The sequence below is a fragment of the Haliaeetus leucocephalus genome, unplaced genomic scaffold, assembly GCF_000737465.1.
Source record: "Haliaeetus leucocephalus isolate CR32 unplaced genomic scaffold, Haliaeetus_leucocephalus-4.0 Scaffold973, whole genome shotgun sequence".
In the NCBI taxonomy this organism is placed as follows: Eukaryota; Metazoa; Chordata; class Aves; order Accipitriformes; family Accipitridae; genus Haliaeetus; species Haliaeetus leucocephalus.
The window spans coordinates 460,036-486,009 of NW_010973409.1; the positions used below are offsets into that span (position 1 = coordinate 460,036).

The 25,974-nt window shown below is 40.9% G+C and overlaps 1 protein-coding gene across 1 annotated transcript in view; it reads right to left on the minus strand.

The window, feature by feature from the left end:
* TGFBR2 (transforming growth factor, beta receptor II (70/80kDa)) overlaps window positions 1-13,471 on the minus strand; it is a 36,654-nt gene extending 23,183 nt beyond the window's left edge. Inside the window, exons 1-2 of the mRNA XM_010584320.1 lie at window positions 13,308-13,471; window positions 11,440-11,630 (exon numbers count right to left, since the gene is read on the minus strand). Coding sequence (XP_010582622.1) covers window positions 11,440-11,630; window positions 13,308-13,471 — 355 coding nt within the window. The remainder of the gene's footprint in view (window positions 1-11,439; window positions 11,631-13,307) is intronic.
* Between the last annotated feature and the right edge of the window lie 12,503 nt (window positions 13,472-25,974).

Genomic DNA, 25,974 nt, shown 5'->3' on the forward strand with positions numbered 1-25,974 from the left:
AAAAGGTTGGCCACATTCCCACACTTATTAAGCTCTCAAGTGATGCAAATTGTAACAAATATGCCAACCAGACTGGAAGAGCTCTGCCTAGTTTGTTTTTACACAAATCTGTAACTGAGCTCTGCATGGTTATTTTCCTAGGAAGCAAACAATATAAATAATGCAGAGCAAAACAAAATTTTGGCTTCTTTTGCCTCTTTCCATTCTATTTCCTTTCTATCCCACTGAGTGAATCAGACATTCAGTATTAGACAGCCTCTCCTTTGGTTACATACAGCTGCAGGCATTGGGTGGGACTCTGTGGCTGCAAATACCTAAGAGGAAACCATGAGAACAATGCCAATATACAAGCAGTGAGAGGCTCTGTGCAACGTTATGTAATGCTACTGACCTCTTTTATGGGGCAGCTGGAAGACAGTTACCTTCTGAACATGTTAGTTGGATAACAGAAAAACAGATTAATGAAAGCCTTTGTTAAAATCCACTTGGAAGCAGTCCAGCTGTAATCATCTCCCTTCTGCTGTTCCTTGAGCACTGGACAACTCATCACATGAGTATTTATGGCCTGGCGGCTGTTTGTGCACAGATCTTAAGTTTGTTCTTAAGTCTGAGATCCTCCTATGTAGGCAAGTAAAATCACTAACGCTTTGACTCTAGTAAGGAGAGGAAGAGGAGAGAAAGAAAGGAAAAGACAGGGGCAACATGTTAGAGACAAGTGAGAGATATCAAGTTAAGGAAACTCTAAAACATTATCCATATCTCCTGTGATCTGGGCACAGGACAAGGCATCACACAGGCATGCTTTTGGTGGTTCAGGCAGCAGAACAATACCAGGTCTCCCAGGTAACAACCGTACACAGTGAGCAATCACAGCACTTGACACACTGCAATCCATAGGCTGTAATTCATTCAGGCAAATGACTCAGCCACAGTTGATTAATCAAATACATCTCTTACGCTCTCTATTAGTAAACTCAGTAAAACCATGATCAATGAGAAGATTATTAGCAGCACAACACCCTCCCCTCCTCTGACACACTTCCCCAATTAGCTTCATTACTCTCATGAACCCTTGTTGACCTGTCAGTCATCTCTGTCACTGAATGATTCAGATAATCATTAAAATTTGTATACATTGTTGCTGTTAAAGGTTTCTCCCATATTATGACCGGGTGTGGTGGGAATGCCCAAAGTAATGACCTCATCTTGCAGTACAGGAGTAATAAACACAGTCAACCTGAACAATCCCACAGACACGTTGGTTGCAAGCTGCATGGAGATCTGCATAGCATGGCAAGACAGGTGAGGATGAAAGATGATCACCATGCAAGTTATCAGAATGAAACAACTCTAAACCACACAACAGAGCTGTGCTACAGGTCTGCAAATCCTACTTCCAAATGCTGAGATCTCTGCATTTCTGCTTGGATTTGAACCTGATGCCCACGATAACAACTGCATATATAACAACAACAGTACTTAAAGGATTTGCTTTCCTGTCTGCAGTCTCCAGTGCAGGGGTCACCCTTTTGCACACTGCTGAATCAATGTGTCTGAATGAGCCTGCACAATAGGAAGAAGTTGCACTGCATAGCAGGTAGGTCGTGCACTGTGTAACATGCAGGTATCCCATTTCCTCAGCTACAATGAATGTGTGGTCATCTCTGCGCACGGAGAATGGGTCAGACGTGAGGCTGCAAAGAGCACAGTCCTACTTGGTCCCTTTGGGTAAACAAGCCATGACCTTAGCCAAATAGCTTAGGATTCTTAATAAAGAAGAACTTTGCTAGGCATTTGTCATCCTCGCACTGGCTGATGAATAGAGGCTGGGAGATGGTGTGGCAAATGGAAGGCTGAGGAACAAAGCTGCCCAAACACCAAGGGAGGCGTGGAACTGTACAAACAGCTATAGACAGACCTGGTTCATCACAACAGATCAAAACATAAGAAGGCAAAGCAAGGTGCAGAAGATCCACCAGACACATCTAGACATCAGGGAGGAAAAACCCCTGATAGTCCAGTCCTGCACTCATCTTTTCCATGACAGCCGGACCAGGCCTCTGTCTGCCACCTAGCCAACTTCTAACCAGCCAGAGCCTTTTTTCCCCCAATTTTGTTTAATCTTTTCCAGTGGTTTTGCTCCCTGGCTTTGCCTTTTGGTAACACTGACATTAGACATTTGAATAAATAATAATTAAAACAGACTGGCATTGAGTTTTGCTGTGAGAAGCATTTTTCCACCACAGGGGTGTAAGCTGCTTGCCAGTCACCCACAATTTTGTTTGGCAAAAAAGAGGGAATAAAAAATAAACACGGAGTACTCAGATTTGCAATGGCCACCTGTCTCCTGCATATTATTTCTCCAAGAACTACAGAACATTGTTTGGAGTGATTCTGTACACAGTGTTTTCCACCAGCTGCCCATGGCCTGAAATGCCAGGGATCTGAATCAGGGTCAGAAGTCCCCCTGACACAGCAGAACTTACAGGCATGTTTAGGCACATGTCTGACTGTGTCTTGCTTATCTTGCAGATTGCCAATTTAAATGAGAGTCCACACAAGAAACAGGCATTTGATTTGGATGTCACTACTTCAAACATTTCCAAAGCCACCCCTGGGTGAGTCACAACACCTCCCACTGTTGTCCCACAAATGGGGTTTGTTTACCCAGTGTGCAAGCCAATAACACACAGAGTCGAGGTATTTTCACTCTAATTTCATTGATGCGCATGAATGGGTGCCTGTCTAAGGACAGCACACCCTTGTCTCAAAAATTCCCACATTTATATACTTAAGTAATACATATTCATTATTATTTCCCTAAATGATTGGTTCTTTCTTCTTCGCCTCTCATGTAAATTAGTGTGCAGACTCTATCTTCTTCCCTCATTGTCTTCTTTTGAGTAGGTGGTATCATTTGAGTAGGTGGTCAATGAGTCGGTGGTTGTGATCTCCCCCTGTAGGAATTACCTTTTACTTACTTCTTACTCTGTCTTGGGAGTTCCAAGCGGTTCTTCAAGGTTTGTTGATCAGGCCACAATCTATTCTCTTTTCTGACATAAGCATTCTACCTATCTACAAAGCCCCATTGTCTAATAGTTTATTCCTAAACCCTAAAATCATGTCTAGTTATTGTTTCCCTGTTTTAAATATTAACTGATGGGGGCTGTACACGGACTTTACCAGCTCCCTGGTTATTTCAATCATATTATACACATTAATAACAATTTTCCCCCCTTTAAGACTTGGGAAGTTTTAACATCAACAAGTCTCATTTTCTATCTCTTATCATTAATACATACGACTGAGATACCTGTCTCATGATGATACTCTTAAGACATCCAAACAAAATACAAAGAAAAATCACTATAATAACCCAAATGATTAGATTCTGTAGTAAGCTTTGTAATCATCCAGTCTGGGAGAATCCAAACCCATGCAGGATTTTATTTAACTACCCTGTCTCCGTTGCCTTTCTCATATTTCTACATGATTACTTTGCCATTGGACTCTGGATTCCAAGGGGTATGTAAATTTCATTAAATACCCCAAAATCTAGAAACTCCCTGTACTATTTCTACAATAAAATGGGGTCCTTTATTAGAAGAAATTCTTTCTGAAATACCAAACCTAGCGATAATTTCTTTTAATAAGGCCTTAATTACTTCTGTAGCCTTGTTGGTACGACATGGAAATGCCTCTGGCCAACCAGAAAGGTATTTAGTATCACCAGTAAGTATTTGTATAAATTACATCTTGGTAGTTCTGTAAAATCTATTTGCCAGTATTCCCCAGGAGTTATTCCTTGTTTCACAACTCCGCCTATAACCCTCTTGGTAATTTCTGGATTATTAGCACAAGAAATAGCACATATTTTAACTATTATATCTGTTAGATTTTGCATTTTTGGTCCTACAACATATCTTTTTTGGCAGTCAATATTAATGCATCTCCCCCTTAATGTGTTTCCTGATGCAATCTTTTAAGCAGAATTTCCATCATCTTTATAGAAACTAGCAAGAATCTTAAAGGTGTCACCCACCATCTCTGATCATTTTTAGAACAATCTAATTGTTCTGCTGATTGATGTTCTCTCTCAGTATATTGTGGAAGTGATAATTCTAAATGAGGTGCTGGAATTAAGGCTCCTTCAAATTTTGACTTAGAGTTGCTTCTTTCGCCACCTGATCTGCTTTTCAATTTCTCTATTTCACTGTTCCCTCTTTGATGGGCTTTACAATGTATTACTGCAACTTCCTTGGGTTGAAGAACTGCCTGTAAAAGTTTCATTATTTCTTCTCCTTGTTTAATTGGGGTTCTTTGCGAGCTTAGAAGTTCTCCTTCTTTTCAAATCTCTCCATGTGCACAGACCACTCCAAAAGGTTATTTAGAATCAGTATAGATATTCACTTTTTCCTTGGCCAAGTTCCAAGGTTTGTGTTAGTTCTACCAATTCTGCCTTTTGGGCAGAAGTATTATTAGGCAGAGATTTAGCTTCTGAAGTCTGAGTAGATGTTGCCACAGCATATCCAGCTTCTTGCTTTCCTTTCAAAACAAAACTGCTTCCATCAATGAACAGCTCCAACTCCGCATCAGGCAAGGGTTCATCCCACAGGTCAGGTCTACCGGAATACACCTGTTCAATAGTAGTCAAAGAGTCATGATGCAATTCGGTGGGTTCAGAAATCGGGAGTAAAGTAGCAGAATTCAGAGCAGAAGTCACTGAAATTGCTACATCATCTTGTTCCAGTAACACAGCTTGATATTTAGCTAACCTGCTTGGTGATATCCAATGACATCCTTTGTTTTTGAGGAGAAATGACATGGCATGTGATACAAACACAGTAATTGGTTGGCCTAATGTTAATTTCCAAAATTCTTCAATCAATGTTACAGTAGCTGCTACTGCCCTCAGGCAGGCTGGCCATCCTTTGCTGACTTTATCTAATTGCTTGGAAAAGTATCCTACTGGTCTTTTCCAGCTTCCCAGTTTTTGTGTCAAAACTAGTGCCACATGCTGTCTTTCATGTACATACAAATAAAAGTGCTTTCTTAAATTTGGAAGTCCTAAGGCAGGGGCTTCCATAAGCTTTCTCTTAATTTCATCAAAACTTTTTCTATATTCTGGTGTCCATTCAAGGATCTTTATGGTGGCATACAATGGTTTGGCAACTAGTCCAAAATCGGGGATCCATAAACAACACTACCCAGCCATTTCCAGAAATCCTCTTAATTGTCTTTTTGATGTAGGCACGGCAATCCTACAAATCGCTTCCTTCCTTTCATTATTTAATTCTCTTTGTCCTTTCATAATTTCAAACCCCATGTATTGGACCTCTTCTTTTCCAATCTGTGTCTTTTTCTTAGAAAATCGATATCCCACCAGGCCCAGGAAGTTAAGCAAACTAATGGTGGCTTCCAAGCATGCCTCATAACTATCAGAACCAATATTGCAACAATGCCGCAGCATCATTACCACTTTGCCATTGTTCCAGCTCTTTAGCCAGTATGTTACTGAACAAGGTGGGGCTATTCTTGAATCTTTGGGGAAGAACAGTCCAACATAGTTGCGTCTTTCGCCCTGTAGTTGGATTTTCCCATTTGAAGGCAAAGATGATCTGGCTTTGCTTATCCACAGGAATACAAAAGAAAGCATCTTTTAGGCCCAACACTGTAAAATAAGTATTACTGTCGTATTAATTTCTCGTAAATCCTGTACCAGCCTATATTCTGAAGAATGAGGTTTCTTTACAGGTAAAATTGGAGTGTTATATTTTGTACAGTCCATATTCCAAAAAGGAGCTTATCATAGGTTCTAAGCCCTTTTGGCTTCTGGTTTAATAGGATATTGTCTTTTTCTTACCGGCTGGGGTCCCGGTTTAAGTTCAGTATTTACTGGAATCACATTCTTTGCTCGTCCAAGTATCTTCAATGCCCGTACCAAAGGTGTAACTGCTTTTAGTACTTCTGGAATATTAATTTCTTCATCAGGATTTTCTTAAGTTATTAAACACATCTGGGCTTTCCAAGCTGTCTCTGCAGGCATATGCAACTGAACAGAGTCTTCAGAAAAGGTTAGTTGTGCATTTAACTTATAAAGTATGTCTTGTCCAAGCAGTAGTAAAGGGCATTCTGGCATATAGAGAAATTCATGAGTTAATTTAGTATTACCAGTTGAATACTTCCTAGGTTTTAAACAGTCTTAAGGTCTTTTTCCCTGTCGCACCAAAAATATTTATTTTAGTTTTACTTAAGGGTCCATTACAACTAGTTACTACAGAATGTGTGGCTCCACTATCAACTAAAAAATCTATTATCTCATTCCCCAGCTTAACTGGAACCAGAGGATTGGCTGGGGAGATTTTAATACATTCTTCCAGTCCCCTTCAGTCTAACCCGATTTTTGTCAGTACTTTAATAGCCTCTTCCTTCCTTTTTCCCTTATCATTAGAGAGATTAGGGCATTCCTTTTTCCGATGTCCTTCCTGTCTACAATATGCACATTGATTTGTTCCTAAAGGGACATTGTAATTTTCTCTATCATAACTTTCCTGTCCTCTTCCCCTTCCTTGAAATCCACCTCTTCCACGTCCTCTTCCTTACCATCTACTTCTCCCATCATTTAGGGCAGCTACTAGGGATGCCTGAATTTTGGCCCATCCTCGTTTTTCCTTCTCAGCCTCCTCATCTCGATTATTATATACTTTATATGTAATGGATAATAACTGTGAAATTGTCATTCTATCTGCCCCTTCTACTTTTTGCAATTTTCTTCTAATATCTGTTGCAGCTTGACCAATAAACAACATGTTAAACAACTCAAATTGCTGGGATTTTCTGGATCTAAATCAGTCCATTTTTGTGTCAGTTTGCACAATCTCTCATAGAAAGCAGAAGGGGTCTCTTTATCCCTTTGTCTTATTTCATATAATTTGGATAAATTTTTAGGTTTCTGTACACTGTGTTGAATACCATATAAAATAAATTTTTGGTACTCTTTTAGCCTTTTCATTTCTCCCCCCATATTAGGGTCCCAATGAAGATCTTCTTTTGGGAGGTAAATGTCCATATTAGGCACCCTGCCATGCTGTTGGGTCATTCCTTTCCCAGCTTTTTCTAAAACTGTTCTTCTTTCTTCAGTAGTGAACAAATATTCTAAAAGGGCCTGTATATCTCTTCAATCAGGGTTATGAGTCATCATCACAGTTTTGTTAGTACTATGCATCCTTTCAGGATTGCTTCAATATGATCCAATCACCTGTTTCCAATTTAACAAATCAGAGGTGGTAAATGGTACATGTACACGTACTGGTGTTCCTTCTGGTCCCACCGCTTGTCTAAGGGGAGCCTGCAGTATAGGTTTCTGTTGTCTCCTTCTTCCTGAGACTGGACTCATATTATCACTTTCTTCATCACTCAAACTATTTGCCTCTGAATTATTAGAGGGGTATACTAGTAATTGTACATCCTCTTCATTTTCTCCAGTCTCAGTTTTTTTACCCCTACATCCTGTACAACAAGATTTAGTTCCTTTTTCTTTTTTTTTTTTAATGCATATATATCAATTTGATGTTTAGAATCTACTAAGCCACATTTTTTTTTGAACATTCCAATGATTCCTCAAAGTAAAGAATAAATCAACATAAGGTACCTCATCCCATTTTTCAGTCCTATGCATATTATATTTCAAAGATCCATTTTCTGGCCACTTCTCACCGTCCTCTAATTGGTATTGTGGCCACCACTGATTACAATAACGGTTTAATTTATCTTTTGTCAGGGGATCCCCACCAAATTTATTCCAATTCTTTAGGATGCATCCTAAGGGAGAGCAGGAGGGCACTTTCTGAGAAGCAGTAGCATCCATTTTGGTACCGAAAACAGTTTACGAGGGACATCTCCCTTCGTCTTCTGTTGCGTATCCTCCTTGATACGTCTTATGCAGGATCCAAATGCCCACTGATTCTAAGTAGTTTTCCTCTCCCTCATTTTCTAAAAAAAAAAAAAAAATACCTCTTTTAAATAGCTTTGCACCATTGTGTCGCTTACCGCCCAACAGCAGGAGAGGAGGTGATGGAATCCCCGCTCAACAGGACAGTGCGTGCTGGAGTCCACTCAGTTCTTTTCTCCCCGTTGGGTGCGGCAAGATGATCCGAGCAAGGCTGTCAGCAAGGTCCCATCTGGGTCACCAGAAAACTGTTGTCCCACAAATGGGGTTTGTTTACCCAGTGTGCAAGCCAATAACACACAGAGTCGAGGTATTTTCACTCTAATTTCATTGATGCGCATGAATGGGTGCCTGTCTAAGGACAGCACACCCTTGTCTCAAAAATTCCCACATTTATATACTTAAGTAATACATATTCATTATTATTTCCCTAAATGATTGGTTCTTTCTTCTTCGCCTCTCATGTAAATTAGTGTGCAGACTCTATCTTCTTCCTTCATTGTCTTCTTTTGAGTAGGTGGTATCATTTGAGTAGGTGGTCAATGAGTCGGTGGTTGTGATCTCCCCCTGTAGGAATTACCTTTTACTTACTTCTTACTCTGTCTTGGGAGTTCCAAGCGGTTCTTCAAGGTTTGTTGATCAGGCCACAATCTATCCTCTTTTCTGACATAAGCATTCTACCTATCTACATAGCCCCATTGTCTAATAGTTTATTCCTAAACCCTAAAATCATGTCTAGTTATTGTTTCCCTGTTTTAAATATTAACTGATGGGGGCTGTACACGGACTTTACCAGCTCCCTGGTTATTTCAATCATATTATACACATTAATTGGTAACACCACTACCCAAAACCTTTAGATGTTTGTGTCTAAAAATGGACTAAGGAGATTTACTCTTCACAGTCAAAAGTGATACAAGCCAACAGTGCTATAAACCAATTCTTCTGTAAGCAATAACAGCTCAGCTGTGAATCACTGGAACATAGTGACTAACCTCTGGTGGAAATTAGAACTTGTTGCCTTACCGACAATTTTGTTTCTTACCTTAAAAACACCAGGAACAAACTAAATCTGGTCTGTATTAAGTGTGCACCCAGGAGGAAGAGGAGCTAGAACACTGATCATTTATACCAATAGCTTGAAAGGAAAGGCTGTGATTATCAGGTGAAAAATTACAATCTTTTTTATCATCTCAGTTTCTGCTAATAAATGAGTACAATCAATCACTTTTTGATCAGGCTTTTTTAGACTAGCTTTTGTCAACTCTCTAAAACTACAGGATGTGCAAAAACACTGCAAAAATTCTTGCTCTGGTGTATAAGAAATGGAGAGAGAAAAAAAGGCAAGAGGTGTACAGAATAGATGTGAATGACAGTCATTCCAAAGGCAAAATTATTACAGGCTATTATCTAGTTGTCTGGAGGAGCCGTGGACCAGCTGGCTGTGATGTTCTGCTCAAAGTTAAACACAGACAGGAAACCGCATGTCTGATACTGTAAAAATCGTTTGTCTTCCTGCCATGGCTAACCAGGCAAGCAACCCAAAGGGGCTGTTTTCATTTAAAAGAAACACTAATCCACAACAATAAAAAAGGAATGACAAAGCCTCAGCTCTCCCCGCTCCTAACTGGAGTTAATGCTTGGGCTCGTGAATGAACTGGAAATGTTACAAACTGAAATTTTACATTAATTTTTATCTGTAGTTATTCACTTACTACACGTGAATGCAGGGCACAGTTTTCAGGAGTCACCTAGAGTGCTTACAGCACATGACCTAGAAGGAAATGCTCCGCTCCAGAGTGAAAGAAATCAGGGTAAAAAGACTGGGTTTTAATTTATACTACAGCTGCTTTTAGGCTGCTCTAGAAGGGTGAGGGGGGCTGCAGAGTTGACATGAATGAAGGCACTTGGTGTTGAATTTATAGAACAGTTTTCATAAACATACACATAGAAGACACACATTTGTCAGAGCGATTGTATTCAGCTACATAGCTCCAGGAGAAACAGCTATAACATGACTAATTTATAACAAATTAGCCAAAATCCACAAGGGCGTGGTTTGCTTTGTATAAAAACTCCAGACAGCTGACACAGAGTAAGACCTTTTCACTGGGAACACATTCTCTTCAACAAAATCAAGGCAATCTGTTAGAATCAGGTCCTGGGTCTACCACCTGTGCTCACATCAATACCAGTATTTATTCCAACTCCTTTAAAGCCCACCCAAGCAAGGGTAGGTCATACAACCATGGATCAGCAGTCTGGTTTCAAATCAAGCATGGGGAGGGCATGAGGAAGAGGGGAGGAGGTGGCACCAGATATGGATAGCCTGGGCCAAGAGAGGCAAAGACTTTCTAGCTTGCTCTTGGCTACTCTGGTGTGGTTTTGCAACCTTAACTAGTTAGCCTTCTTGGAGGGCTGAGAAGCGAGAGCTAGAAGCCACTCACATAGTTGTCCGCCTCAGTGCAGTCACACACCATGTTTCACAGGAGTGGAAAGAGTGTCCCAGCCCTTCATTATCTCAGATAACAAAGATCTGATTATATCCTTTTCTAAGGAACTTGGGAGGTGATAAGGATGGGTTCTGTGTGCCATACTCATTTAGATGTCCGTGCACACAAAGTTCTTCACATTAGGCCTCACACTTGTTTGCGAGAGACCTGACTTAGTCTCAATAAAAGAATCATTGTGGGATCCAGCAGGCAGGAGAAAATAAAGTGAGGTGCATGCATGCACACATGCATATCTGTGTGTGCAAGATGAGGTCCACCAGCACTGCACACACCTGCACTACCTTTACTGTATTTGCAGTGGTGTATATAGGCATTCATGAAGTACAGTGGGGACAGGTTATGCACTTGTGATTTGGCCTATATTCAGATTTCAATAGTTTAACTGAACTCACGTACATGTCCTTGTCCCATAGTAAGCATGAGGTAGCGTATCCACTAGTGAAAGAACCTTCTAGCTACTTCATGCCCACCACAGAAGAAGTGCAGATGGTCAGTTACATCAGAGAAGCTGACTTTAAATTCACATCCTATCAAGTTACTCAGTAGTATCTGTATATACAGATGTCACACTATGGCAATACAGCCTTTTAGAAGAGGCAAGACCTTAAATATGGCATTTGCCCCTTGTTTATGTTTTATAATGTACTTAGCATATGTTGCATTTTGGTGTGTCAACAGAACAGCTCTAAACATCTTGCTTTCATCTTTCTTTTCATCAACTTTTAAGTGCAATGTCTTGAGCTGAGTATCAGACTTACTTCAAAAGGAAGACAGCCTGGCAGGAAGAAATAACCTCTGAACATAGAAAAGAAAGGTTGAGATTTTGCAAGACTCAGAAGAGATCAGAAGAGACCAAAATAGCTCTTGCCACTAGAAGGTTTCCTCCACAAAATGAGATCCCAAAGTCCATTGGTATGACACAGTTAATAGTACTTGCAAGGTATAGTTTAGGAATGCCGGGTAAATTATCAAACCTACCTGATGGAAACATGAGCATATCATTGCATTCTTCACCTGTACAGGAACACATGAACATCAGTCCCCCATCTTCCTTCTTTTCTCTCATCAAACACTGCTCTGAGCTGGAGTCATCCAACATGTGACCATACAGTGTTTTCTGGGGATCATGGCATATTGTTTCTAATGTCACATTTTCATCATTCTGTCTCCTAAAAATGAAAGGGAGAAAATTGAAATCAAAGAAGCAATATTTTACACAGGGAGCAGACAGGACTGCGCCTGCCCGAAATTTGCCTCTTTTGAGAACTCAAATGGGATTTAAAGAGTATCATATGTCCTTCTTCGGCTTTCCTGAACAGGGTAAATTTGGCTGTGTCTGGGCTCCTCACACTGGGGCATTTGTACAATGGTACGGCTATTCCTGTATCATATTACCACTAAGCTCCAAAAAGTGCCTTTGAAAATCTCACCCAGAATTATTCAGGCTAATGCTCAATGAACTGCTGTGAACTTCAGAACATACTTTTGGTTTTTGTGGTCACTGTGCAGACAGTAAAAATTTGTGGGAAATTATGTTTAAAACTGAAATATTTCCTCAAAATCTGAGGAATTTCTAGTGAGTTGGCCTTTTTGTTTTGCTTTTGAAGCCTACAATCAGCACAATTTCTGCACTGAAGGAGTTATCCTTATAATTCAAAAAAACCCGCCAAAAAAACAAAAAACAAGACCAACAATAGAACTGGTGCAAGCTAGTGTTGCCTCGCTGTCAGGGAAATATTTACAGCTGATAATCTGGACCATATTCCCATGTTTTGTCCTGGTCCACAGATTTCAATTCATTGACACAAGACTCAGAGGCAAAGAGCACTTTAAATAAAGTTCTCAACTCTTTTGCCTTTTGGATAAGTTGGCATTAAAAATCCAGAATATATCTTAAATTGTACTACAGCCACTTTGTATGGCAATAGTAGGCACTGACCACTTACTAAAGGAGCACAGGACAAATATGGAACAGCACACTGTACTGATCCTGCATTTCAAGTGTCTACTTCCAATTATGCTGAACATCTCTTCAAGTCAATGGACACAACTAATCCCTCAATAAATTAATTAATTATGCCTTTCTGTAAGTGGTTCTAATTATGTTCCTGAATCAGCAGCAATGTTGCAAATACTCAGTTCTGTTCCTTTTGTCCACTTATGAACTCATTAAGAGTGTTTCTGGTTTTCTTTGGTAGGATTGCCTTACCATTTATGGAAGGGCAAACCCCCAGTTTTTAGACTGGAATGCAAGTTTAGGGTCAACAAATCCTAAAAAAAAATCCAACTCATTTTCATATACTCTTGATTTCTTTGAACCTAGACAGATGCTATATAAAAAGCACTATGCCTACATCAGAGTCACTATATACACAGAAGATTTTTTTTTACCATTAAGAGAAAGTATTTCTACCTATAACACGGTAAATAACCCTCCTGTGATAGATCTACATACTCTCGTTAACTTCGAAACCTGAGAGAGAATTGTCTTTCTTCAGCAAATGCCACCACAATCCTCTCTGAGTCTCAAATCTGTTTCTACTCTGAGTGCTGTGGGTGGATGCAGCTTAATGGTTTGAGCAAAAACATGCCTCTTTTCCAATAACAGCGTAAGCTGGAACAGAACTGCTTTAGAAAAAAAAAATCCCTAGAACATTTCATATCAGAATTGTTGTTAACCTCAAGCAACTCTCAGTATGCTGAGCAGAGATATGAGTTGGAAGCAAGAGAGCAAAGCCTGGTGAAATAGCAGGGACATTCTGAATATCAGAGCAATCAAGGAAAGTACTAAGTAATGATGAATGAGGGTGTGCTCCCCTCCCCACCTGTATGAAGAAATAACTTACCATATAGCGACACAGACTTCACTATTCTTCTCACAGATAGCAGTGATGTTGCAGTTGCTCTTGCACTGATGTTGGTTTGAGCAGGTTGTTACTTTAATGTCACAAAATTTGCATAGGTTTGGCATTTGCAATCCATTTTCCTTATTTCTGTCTACAGGTGACATAATTTCAGCTTAAGGAAAAAAAAGAGAAGAAAACTCGATAATGGAGATTATCAGATTGTGTTATTGCTCATTATGAAGATAAGGTTTTCATCAGCAGCAAGTATTCCCTCCCACCTTAAATGAGAAAATCTTTGATCTTTCACAGCTACCAATTTTCTTTACAACAGGACAAGTGCCACAGTGTCAAGACCAGGTTAACCAAAGTGAATTTGAAAAATGAAATCAAATTCTATTGACTTGAGGGACCAAAAGTTGCTTTGTAATTTGCAGAATCAAGCTTATTCTGAGTTCAGTTTGCACTGAAATAACTACTCTGCAGTCACCCATTTGCCTTATTCACAGGCAACATATCTGTCCCCGCTGTACAATATGTTGTGTCGTGGTCTGTGTGCCAAAGTAACTATGGATATCATCGTGGGAATGCACGTTAGGTGGGTGACATCATTATGACATGGATCATGATGAGTTTTGCAAGTTTGTCTTTACTACCCTGAGGCATAACCTAGGTGTCATCCTTAATCTGATTACTGTTCACATAATAAAACACAGAGCTGGAACTGACTTTCAACTTAAGGTGGATGGTCTGCCAGAGGTTGTGAGTGAAACTCAAGCTGGAAATGCACTAGGGCATCTATGCAGCCATGTAATCTGCTACTGGAGTCCTCCTGGGCCAGCTCAAGGGGACCTGAACTCAAATGAACTTGCAATGACAGTCTGCCTTGTAGAAGTTTACTTTGACCCAACAGCTACATTTCTGCACCCAGGCATTGAAGAATTACTTGCTTACTGGTTCAGAGTGTTAGTACTCACGATCTGCTTCAGTGTGTGGCAGCAGTAAGGGAAGAGATATTTTTTGACCCAGTGTATGAATTTCAGGAAACATATGTTTAGTTCAAAAACTATTTTGAAAAGCCAGCATGACTACAAGGAACAGAAAATGCCAACATAAACTTTTTTCTAAAGCTAAAACGAATATGCAACTATCTGAAGTGGAGCAGACTATCTACAACAGTTTCACTCTGACTCACTTCATAATATATTTAGAAAAGTAGGTTGAACCACTTTAAGGAGATACTGGGCTTCATATAGCACAGCCCTTCTCTTGTAGCCACCTGTGTGTTAAAACTATGTTCATATTGCTCTCTGTGGCCAAATGTTGCTAGTCAACCGATACAGGCAACCAGGGATTCATAATTTCCCCCTCTCTCCTCCATTAGCTGAGAAATCAATTTTTTCCTTCTAGAACGTCACTATTTACTACCATTAGAATATTTTATTATGGGAATTAAATATACATGCTTTTTCCAGAAGGAAATAAAAAGGCCTCTTGCTAAGATTTTCAATGGATTTCTGAGCCATTGTGAGGGACTGAGAGAAAAGTCTTCCCTCTTCAGCCAAATCACACATCCTTCTCATCACTAGCATGACCTAAGGTCTCTGATCTTACCGTCATTGTAACCAGTGGCAAAACTCCCAATGATTTTAGTGGTATAGAAGAAGCTCCTACACAGAGGGGAGGACTATGATGAGCTCACTGGGAGCACTTACTCAGGTGGAGAATGCTAGCAGTACATTCTGAATTTTAAGCCCCAGGTAAACATTTCTTGTTCTTAATTATTTGTGTTGCAACAACTCCCAGAAGCCATGCAGAAGAACAAAGCCTCACTGAAGTAGGTGTGGTAGGAACTCGAAAGGTCTTGAATCTAGTGTTCTATAAAATATGCATTAATATAATAATCATTATGGCAAATTGCTCCTCTTTTCTGGATAGTACCTCTTATTTACCACATGTTGAAGAGAAACTAATAGCTGTATCGATTTATCTAGGTTCCAGTAACGATCAAAACAACCTGATAATGAGGGACTGTCCCTCTACCCAGTAAGAGACAATCTATGCTCCTAAAAGCCTGGATGAACAATAAAGACAAATATCAAGGGAGAGATGAAGTGACTCATCCAAGTTCACACAGGAAACCTGTGGCAGGGTGCCAAGCTGCTCAGGGGAAAGACATCTGCTGTTCAGACTGCAAAGACTATAGCAGCATCTACACTGCTTTCAGCTCTGAGCTCACACGGCTCCATGTTTCACTGGGCAGCCATGTTGCGATGGATGCCTCTGCCACAGACACGACTCAGTCCTCTCTAGTGCCCACAGCATTGGAGCCAAAAGCCACATGAAGGTGGGTCTTTAGGTGAACTGGTTCAAACACATTATGTTTGCTGAGAGGCAGGGCTCGTTCCTGTGCCATCCCCGGCCATGCCAGCTTCTGCCAAGACTCACCCACTGGAACAAACATATGAAAATATATTTGGACTTCTTCCAACGAGGGATCTCCAAACCAAGCAACTTGATTTTTTTAAAAAAAGCTATCTGGAAAGCAGCAATCCACTGCAAGGTCACAAACCTTAAGTTTCTAAATTAGAGTGGTAGGCCTCAATTCAATTACTAGCAAAAGGCTGAGTAGTTAGGGCCAGCTAATTTCTGAACAGGTTAAATTAATAGCAAAAGCTAACAGGATTTGAGGACTTCCAGAACTGACTACACTTGAATTTTCTCCCCAGAATTCTTGTAATACAGGCTGACAGTGCAGTGCCTCTCTATTCATGCCTCTGGCAGTTCAAGGTACTGGATAAACTGCGCAGGTGGACAAACTTTCTTTCATGCTTCAGCATCTGATTTAAAGTTAGACTGCAGTTTACTTTCCCTAATACTGTCACACTGCTCTAGCATGTGTTGGTGTGTTGTTCATGAATACAGCTCGGCCTTGCCCACTGTGATAACCCATCTAGTTCCAAACTAAAGCCAAGTTTGCCCTTCCCCTTTCAGGCTGATGCTGAAATTCTCCTATCAGACCAATACGGAAATCAACCTCTGCAAAAGGGCCTGAAATCTGGAGTCAGATGTGAACCTCAACATCACTCTCTTCTGATCACAACCTGCTATTAGACTCTGACGACTTAGAAATCCAGGAAAGACTGGTCTCCTTCCAAGCCACATGAACTCAAACCTATCTCTAATCAACAAAATCCTGCCTGGAGAATGACAAGTTGGTAGGGTTCTTCCCTAAGGAAGTGTATTCACTCATTCCCTGAGGGGCCCACAAGCAATGAGTGGTTCATAACCAGCAAGATTGCTCCTCTTCTTGTAGTCACTTGAATGTCCATCTCTAAAAATGCTTGACTATCCTGCTGCACACTTCATACCCCTAGAGCCAACTCCTCAAGGTTTTCTCCTATTCAGACAACCAAAGTCACTCGAAGACTGTGGACAGAAGCAACCTTTCATTTTGCATGAAAAAAAAGAGTGGATATAATGGGAAAGTCAATGGAGAAAACACAGATTTGCACATCTGAAGGAAGCCATCCTAAAATGTGTGCTTGTCTCCTAAAATTTGAGTTTTGCCATCCACTCTCTAATGTTAGTTTTCTTATTTTGACTTCTACAGGAAGCCTAATTCCAGCTTTCTGTGCTTCCTTGTCCATGTAGAGGGCTCCAAATAAAAGGCTGTGGTTTCTTGGCTATGAATCGTTCAACCAACCAGTTCAGCATAGATCAGTCACCGTGGTTAAAATGCATGGAACATGCAAGCCAACATGTGGGCTGGATATTATGGAAGAGACACTAGAGCAGCCACGTAAGAAATATCAACTCCATGAATTCTGGCTGAGCCAGGCTTGCAGGACAACACTTTTAGTCTATGCTTACGTCTTTTTTAAGATTTCTCAGGACCTTATAAACAGTACTCCTCACCCAAAGTCTATTGACTGTCTTGAAGTTGTTTGCTTTGTGTCTGTTGTTTGTAGATGTGTAACTTTCATTGAGGTATCAGCAGGCTATAGTTTACATTCCTCTTATTTTTTAGTATTGTTACAGAACTCTCAAAAGCCAACAACATTTAAATAAAGCCCAAACCAACATGCTGTCTTTTTGGGAATATCTACACTGGAAAACTTTATTTATGTCTTAGGATGCATTTCAGAAACAGCAGCCAATTTCTCTTACTCCTGTCTTGTAAAATACTGCTACTGCATTTCTGTTCTCTCATCCAGTGCCTCTGGCAGATGTATACATATAAAATAGCATTGCTGAGCAGATAGATTCCATGCCTTGAAAAAAAAAAAAATTGCTGAGGGAGATGTTGGGATGGGAACTCAACTACTCAGCTGCTGTGAAATAATTCCACCTGATGGGAAAGACTTGAATTTAAGACTTCGCTCCACTACATCATGGAAATCTGCAAGGAAGAGGATGCCTTTATCAGAAAGCCTAGAAGAAGATTGTCCTTGTTCTCCCAAAGAGCACAGCTCCACAACACCATATCTCAGTGGCTGGAAAGCACAGTAGCAGCTATGAAGAACGTCCAAGCTGCATTACCTCCTCATCCAACAGAAAGACATCAGGTTTTGCCAGGAACAGTACTACACACAGCATTTTTTCTATTTTGCCTATTACCGCCAGTACATAATCTGTAACCTCAGCAGAACTTTGATAGTGATGGGGACACTGACAGCATCATGAAAGTGGAAAAGGACATTCTTTGCCTTACAAATATTGATGAATTAATTGCAGGAGGGAAGGAGCCAGGGCAAATGCATGATCCGAGCTTTGCTTTTAAGACCTGGATATATCCTGATGGTTAATCTTAATTATACTGATTATGTTTAGTGCAGTAATACAAGGAAGAAAAGATAGAACCATAATCAGCCCCAAAGATTCAAAAGTCATGAGTTACAAAATCACACAACTAGCCAGAGAGATCATGGAAATAAAGGAAAGGAAAAAAAATCCCAACAAAACAACTGCTGGGTTCTCCTTTATTTGCCATTGCTGCCTGGACTCTTAGAGTGCGTTTCAGTCATGTTTTGAAACTTTGGCCATAAGCAGGAGGGTTGGAATTATTGTCTAACTTACAAAATGAAAAGACAAAAAGAAAATAAATCACTGGAATCCAGGAGCTTGATCTTCAAGAAAAATGTCAACTATCATATGACTCATCATAAAATCACAGGACCTGGCAACACTGCAGATCACCTAGTAACTCCCATGACAATATCTTCAGGAGTAACCCTATGAAATATGTATTTTCAATTTTTCAGTTACAGCTGCCAATTCTGAGCTTAATGTCATCATGAGTTGAAATGGAGTGTCACTCTGTGATACATACTCCCATACTCACATAGTGAATATGAACTCACATAGTTCATACTGTTTTGGATGCTGCTTTGGGCTACAGTCCTTTATCTCAACTATGATTTACCCCAGTAGGATTACCACGGACACTAGACTTCTGTGACTATTTCTATTAAGATTAACAACAATGATTATCAAGAGAGCTGAAACAGCCTCTGTAAAGCCAAATATGAGCTATCTTTTACATACAACTAAAATGTGTCAGAGGAAAACAGGTTCCATAAAAGTTTAGCTCACCAGATATTTAACTATCCCTGTGGCAGGACTCCAGAAAACCACATTCTTACAGATTCTTTTGCAGAATCTCTCTGCCTCGATCTGTATCATGTATAGTCGCAGATCACTGACTCCACCCTGGTCTGCCCCTAGCAACTTACTCCCTTTTTCCCCTCGGAAGCTGTTTCACCTCTTAGGTTTCCTTTTGATCTTTAGGCTTCCGGCCTACCACAACAGCTGCCTCTAGTCAATACTTAAAGACATGCCTTTAGGTGTACTGATTGCACTTTTGTTTGCAAAGTGGTTGGGACCTTTGTGTTGCTTTTGTGCCCGATCAAACCTCATCGGGGCTCTGCAAAGGATAAAGACCAAAATAACTTCCTTTTTATGAATCCATTTCTTGTGAAGTTCTTGGAGAAGATGCATGTCATGGCTTCTGCCTATCACATTCTTGCCCGTCATATGAAAAAAATGCAAGTCACGCCTATCAGGTGGCAACAATACAACTGTTAATGCAAATGAGACACACACAGAGCCCTGCAACCCATCCTACCACAAAGCAGCTGCTATGAGATGGGGGGGGGGGAAATGGTCTGGTGGGGCCCACTGACCTTTGAACCGTTTGTGTGGGCTACAACCTGCTCTTCAGCCATGACTGAGAAGTTTGCTAGGAAAGAAGAGGGGAGACTAGGTAGGCCGTTCTGACAAGCTAGACCTTGCCAGAAGTAGTTTGGCCACCCCCAGCTGAAGGAAGGCCAAAGCAGAAGAACCAGTTCACAGCAGGAAGGCCACCGATGAACCACACTGAAATGTGGGAAACCACTATATCCCACCTACCAGCAGGCAAGGAGCAGGGGAAGGCATGTGCAGAGGGAGAAGACAAAAGGAAAAGAAGCAGGAGTTAGAAAACTTTGTTTAACTTGTCTCTGCAGTGGAAGTGCCTGGCTTTTAACAGCAAGTGGAACTGGCAAAACTTTGCTTTAGGGATTGCTGCAGGCACTGACACAGAAACAGAATCAAATCTGGCAGGAGCTGGGGGGAGGGACACAACCAGAGAAAATAAGGGAGGGAACAGCATACTAAGCTGAAGATCTTGAAGATAAAAATCATTCTTGTATTTAAAGCATTAAAATAACACTATTTTTATCCACTACTTCCAAAATGAGCTAGCATTGGCAGTTTTGATCATGGGCTGGGCTCTTCTCACTGGTACAGGGCATGGCAGTGAACTGCCTCAAACACGCCCAAGAATGGAGCTCGCTGCCATGACTCCTGACTCACATTAGTGCGGGTGTGAGAAGACTCCAGCTCAGCACTTACAATAGAAGGGTGAACACACTCTGAAAACAGGGAATAAAAATAACATTATTGTGATGCTTCAAATAATGAGATGGATTTTTACCTGCAGATTTTTAATTTGCTGCTCTCTTCCACATTTTCTGGCCACTGTTTAGCACTCCATGGTAGGCGGAACAAAAGAATACTGTCTCCAGGCAAAAAGGCTGAAAAAAAATCTAAATGATGGCTTCCCATAGGGCACTCAGAGGGATGTTTCATCTTCTCTTGACTTTAACCCGCAGCCTCCCTAACACGGCCAGTAAACAGCACACAGCACTGGAGAACCGTGTGTGATACAACAGGAAGATCAATTTATTCAACTGTGACTACAGGGTCTAGGTTTTTTCCTGCATAATGCATTAAATTTGGAATTTACTGGAAGCTGTCTTTGGTGGTTAACTCCTTCTGTGACTTCAGATATATGGTGAGTATCAAGTACAGCAATGCTCATCTGGTTCACAAGATCAGGGAAAACAGCTTTCCTGCCTTGTCGGAATGAGCATGATTCATGGTTCAGAACTGACATTTGCATAGCTAATTCTGACCTGTCCATTAAAAAGCATATCCTGTAACTTCGCCTCCTTTTGTATCCTTGCCTGCCCACTGAAAGCTGCCATTACCTCACTTGAAGCAGAGCCGAAAGAGTATAAACACTTCAGCTTTGTACAAATATTATTTTTCCAACTTATATGCTCTGAAAATAGACAGCAGTCATTCAAGCATTACACAGTTATTTCTGTGATATACAAGGAAGCAAAGATTTTTTCATGACAGAAGAGTCTCTGTGGCAAAACCCCCAACATCTAAACCATACACAATTAGGAACAATTCTGACTCAGAAAAACACAAATGTTCCTCCACTCTCAGCTACAGAGCCTCACCAGAACAAAACCATGCAATTGAATGTTATAAGTAGGTTGAATGGAGTTTCTGAACCCACTGTACCTTTCCCTTCAGCTAGTTAAGAAAGCCTGTTTATAGAAGCATGCTTCTCTCCACTCCTGACCCCTCAACAGTCACACTACCACCAACAACCTGCTTCAAAGTATCATAGGGCTCTTCATTCTTCATAAGGGTGTTGGGGAAGGTGAATCATTTCTCCTGAAAGAGGCACATACTGCCTCCAAAAGCTTAGTTTATACTTCTTTCCTTTATCTCTCTTACTACAACAGAAACGAGGAATGTCCACCTTTAAGAGTCATTCAACCCTATTTTCAAGGGCCTATTTATTAAACTCCCAGTTTCCAACAGGGAAATTCAAGAGTCCACCCAGTACAGGTGGAACAGTACTTTAGGACATTTTCTAATAATGTTATGGCCAAGCTATTTCTGTTAGCCATGAAGTATTCCATAGAGACACATCCTGGCTCTTCAGTTTATCTGCAAGGCTACTGAATGTGCTCAGTGCCACATACAAACGAAAAAATCCATAAGATCATCAAAAAAAGAATCATATTCTTAAGGTATTAGTGCTGCTTATCTAAAGGCATCCCTCTATTGCTTACTAGCAGTCCTAAGTATCTGTCATGTGATATTTGCTTAACGCAAAGACAAATCTTGTCTGCTTTTTTAGGAGCATCCTCACTGGACAAGCTACGGGTGGGAGGAAGGCAGAGAAGTTTTGAAGTCTATGTCACAGGGCAAGTGACTGCCTCTTCTGCTAAATTTCTGGGCAGCAGAACACATTAGGATCAATGGTTGGGGCAACGAGGCTAACTTAAAAAGTGTTATGAGCTTCCTGCTATACTATATTGCCTAACCCTGCCATCCTTCCCATGGGGAATTGAAGTTGTGCTACCTGTGATGGACAGAGTAGGTGGGCACAGGGGTACAGTTCCTACTTCTCCCTTACACAGACAACTGTCGTGCTGGCTCATCACCGTGACACCAGAGCAGGCAGCCATACAGCACGCTGTGCAGATGGAGCCCTGCCCTCAGCTCCCACAGACCACTGCACAAAGCCACACAGAAATCAAAAATAGTAACATACTTGCTTGGCCAAACACTCACAAATGACACTCCTTACAGGGCTTTACTCATTATTTAGTATATGGCCTTGTCATGCTTAACTTTCCAAATGGCTTCAAGTAACAAAGTGCTGGCCTGGCATACACACACCACCACATGAGTTTAACTGATTAAATTAAAGGGATGGAAGTTTTACAGTTTTGCATGTGGATCCTCAAATCCATCTAAAGCTGATTTACCTCAGCATAGGTTATATTAGGAACAAGTCTAGCCAGTGTCAGAATTGAGAATTACCGCACACAAAGTTGTTGTGGTTTACTCAATTACTTTTAAATCAACTATAAGCTCAAGAGGTGTGAACTCTGCATGTGGAAAAAGCTTTCATGATACTTGACTGTCTACCTGCAGCATTTTCAACAGGAATAAGGAAGGCTAGCTAGATGGCAGAAAATCATCTCTTCCAAATGGAAAATGGTAATGATTTAAAGACTGATCTCTATGCTGGCAGCATGCAGCAATTCAGGTGGCAAAAAGCCAAATCCTTCTCAAACTATAGTTAACTCTTGCTACAGTTAACCCTTGCTACAGTTAAACTCCTGCTAAATGTACATCCACTGGACTTTAGTGTATTCAAAAGAGCAGACTAAGACAACTAAAATGTAGGGGAAACTGTAGGAAATAACACCTAAAAGCAGCGGCTGTCCCTCACGAAGATGAGCAGATGTTTATTAATACTGTTTGTTCACTAAGGAGACTGGCAGGCACTTGCAAACCCTCTCAGGTCTTGGAGAAGAACCTCCAGGAAAGGTCATGAATGATGTTAGTTTGGGGGGAGACTTTTGCTTGCTTTTTAAAGCAGTGAAAATGAAGTGCTGACATTAAGACTGTGACAAATCACACAAAACAGGAAATTCAAAGTTATGTCTGACTCCCCCAGGTTCCCTTTGATACAGCTAGGTTGCGTGGTGAATCAGAAGAAGTATCCCTCCTGTATTTGCCATTTCATGCTTTTATTTTTCATTTTATTTGCTTTAGTAATATCCCCTTAAAGCTACTGACACACTTTCCTGACAGGTTTTGGAAGTCATAAGGCCATATCCATCTTCCCTTTTGAAAGGCTCCTGCCACATGCAGCCTTCCAGAGCCCTCAGCAGACCCCTCCTTTGGGGATGCCACTGGAGAGCTTCCTTCACACTCACACACCTTTTCTGACATCTTATTTTTAATGTTGTTCCTTTCTGATGCAATGAAACACATATTTTGAGAACAACAATTGTCTGCCTCATGAAGAAGTCCTCAGACCATTTTAAGAAAAAGCACTGATTTGTTTCTTAAGTATTGTGAACACAAAAGATCTTTCCTTTTCCTTTTCTCCCTAGTGAGGCCATACAGAAAACACCTGCACAGTTTCAGTTTGCAAATAACAGCAGCCCTGCTTCCCTGCTCTGGTTATTTGTTCACATCCCTCATTGCACTTTCTCCTCCCTCACAGAGGAATCAGACTGCACCTTTACCACACCTCCCCCCCCCTCCAAAAGGCCAGTTTGACCCAGAACAGTCTAGACAACTATTTGACTACACAAACACAATAAAGAATGTGGTATGAGGAGTGGGAATCCACAGCTAGGGTAATGCAAAACTGCATATTTCACCAGCAGCAGCACTGCTGAGGGCAGAGAAAAGTCTCTGTGGATCTATGCCTGCAGTTACTTCTGGGGCAAGGTCAGGCTGCCCACTGTGCTGGGGACATGGGGGACATGCTCTCTGCTGCTGTCTCCAACCGGAGCGCAGTCTGCTTTCAAATGCCACTCGCCCTGAAACAGAAAATGTCACAGCCCTTCCAGGAGAGTAAACAAGGGCTCCGCGGTTATTTGTTTCTGCCAGGCATCGTCACTGCAAGGGCAGATGGGACTTGCCTAGGACTCATCTGCATGGGTTATGACACTTTGGGGAGCACTCCAAGGATTGATGTTTCTCCCCAGAAATATTTGCAGAGGCACCTCAGGATGGGCCCCATAGCTGTTTCAGTCCACTATGAAAGTAGATGGGAGGTTATTTTGACTTTGAAGTGTAGAAAAAGAACTTCTGGTGTCTCAAGTCAGTTTAGAACTTTTATGGGAGACATCTGAGAAGACCGGTATTACTCTCTGTGACTGTTTCCTCAGCAGTACACAGTCCTAGCAGATGCCTCCTCTTCACAGGATGCTGAAAGAGTCAGAGCAGTCTTGTTTTTAGAATACACTTTTTTTCAAGAGAAAGGACTACATAAAAGGGACTGATAGTACTGTGAAGGACAGATGTCCTCTGTCTGAAGTGAAACATCTGATTTTGCTGCAGATCTGTAATGTGAGCACAAAAATAAAATTCAGCCAGTCACCCCAATTCTGCTTTGTTTCGGAGGAAAAGTCTGATGACCATTTACCTGAAAATATCACTAAGCTGGGAAAATGCTCTGTAAACCCAGACAAAAGTATTGGCCGAATTTCACCTTTTGCTCTGAAACTTTCGCTGAACTGTAATTCCCATCTCTGATTTCAAAGGGCCTGATTCTGACTACACTTCCTTTTCTGTAAACTGGAAGCATGATCCAGCGGACCAAGGAACAGAATTTTAGTCAAATGAAGCCATACCTAAATAATGGATTTGGGATTAAAAAAAATAAATCAATCAAAAGCAGCCTCAAAATGGAACACAGTAATTGGAATGGGCTGCATCCGTTCAAATATCAGTTTAATTGTCACATTCACAAGTAGGAAATACTTCATAACTATGAAGCACAAAGGGAACAAATAGCGTAAGAAAGACGTCAAAAGATTTTAGGCACAATGGCATGGTGTGGAGTATGTTCATAAATTGCAGTCCTGCTGTTCAGTGTTTTATTTTTACCTAGGTAGAGAAATTAAAACTCAAGTTCCTCGATCTTTTTCCATCCACAGCTCTGTATTGTGCCTCTGTACTGGCCCTTCGGAAGTGCACTTTTTGTGTCAACTGCTGGAGCATGTTCAAGTCATGAGTTAGGGGGTGCTTTGTGCCTCTGACCAGGACTCCCACATTCTTTAAGCATGATCTCAGCAACCTATACAGCCAAGACTGGAAGTGACCAGGCAAACTGGCTTCAGCCACAGCTCTAAAGTGCACCTTAAGCAAGGGTGTGCTCTGTGCGGGGAGAGTCTCTATCTTGTACAATAGAAAACTATATGCATGTACGCTGGTTGCTACTGAACCAAACCAGAATTTCCATGGTATTTTATAACGCACCAGTAAGTATGGGGAGAAGCTATGTGTGCACAAAGACTCACAGCTGCCCATTCAAAATAAGCATTTAAATGGATTAACCAGACAACTGTGCTTTCAAACTTGCAATCATTACACAGTTACATGGTTCAGAGGGATTTATAAATATTTGGTTTTCTGGATAAAAGGAGGATATTAGCAGGATTTTTTTTAAGTGCATTCACTGCCACTCTCCCTCCCTCCCAGCCATAAACAAACAAACAAGGAAACAAAACAGAAACAAGGATGTGTTTAGGGTGCAAAATTTGTAGTCACAATTTAAGACTTTGGGATTTGGGTTTAAGTTTAATGTAAAAAGACAACTTAAGAATGCAAGGAGCATAGAAGACCTCATTTTGCTTAGCTTTTTGAAGACCTCTGAATTTGAGGAATATTTGAGAGATCTGGAATTTAAGTTAAGGCATGTACCCTGACCAAAGGATGCTCCTACTATGGTACTAGTTTACCATATAATCTACAGATTCCGGTAAAACAGAATTCTATGTAATTTCTTTCT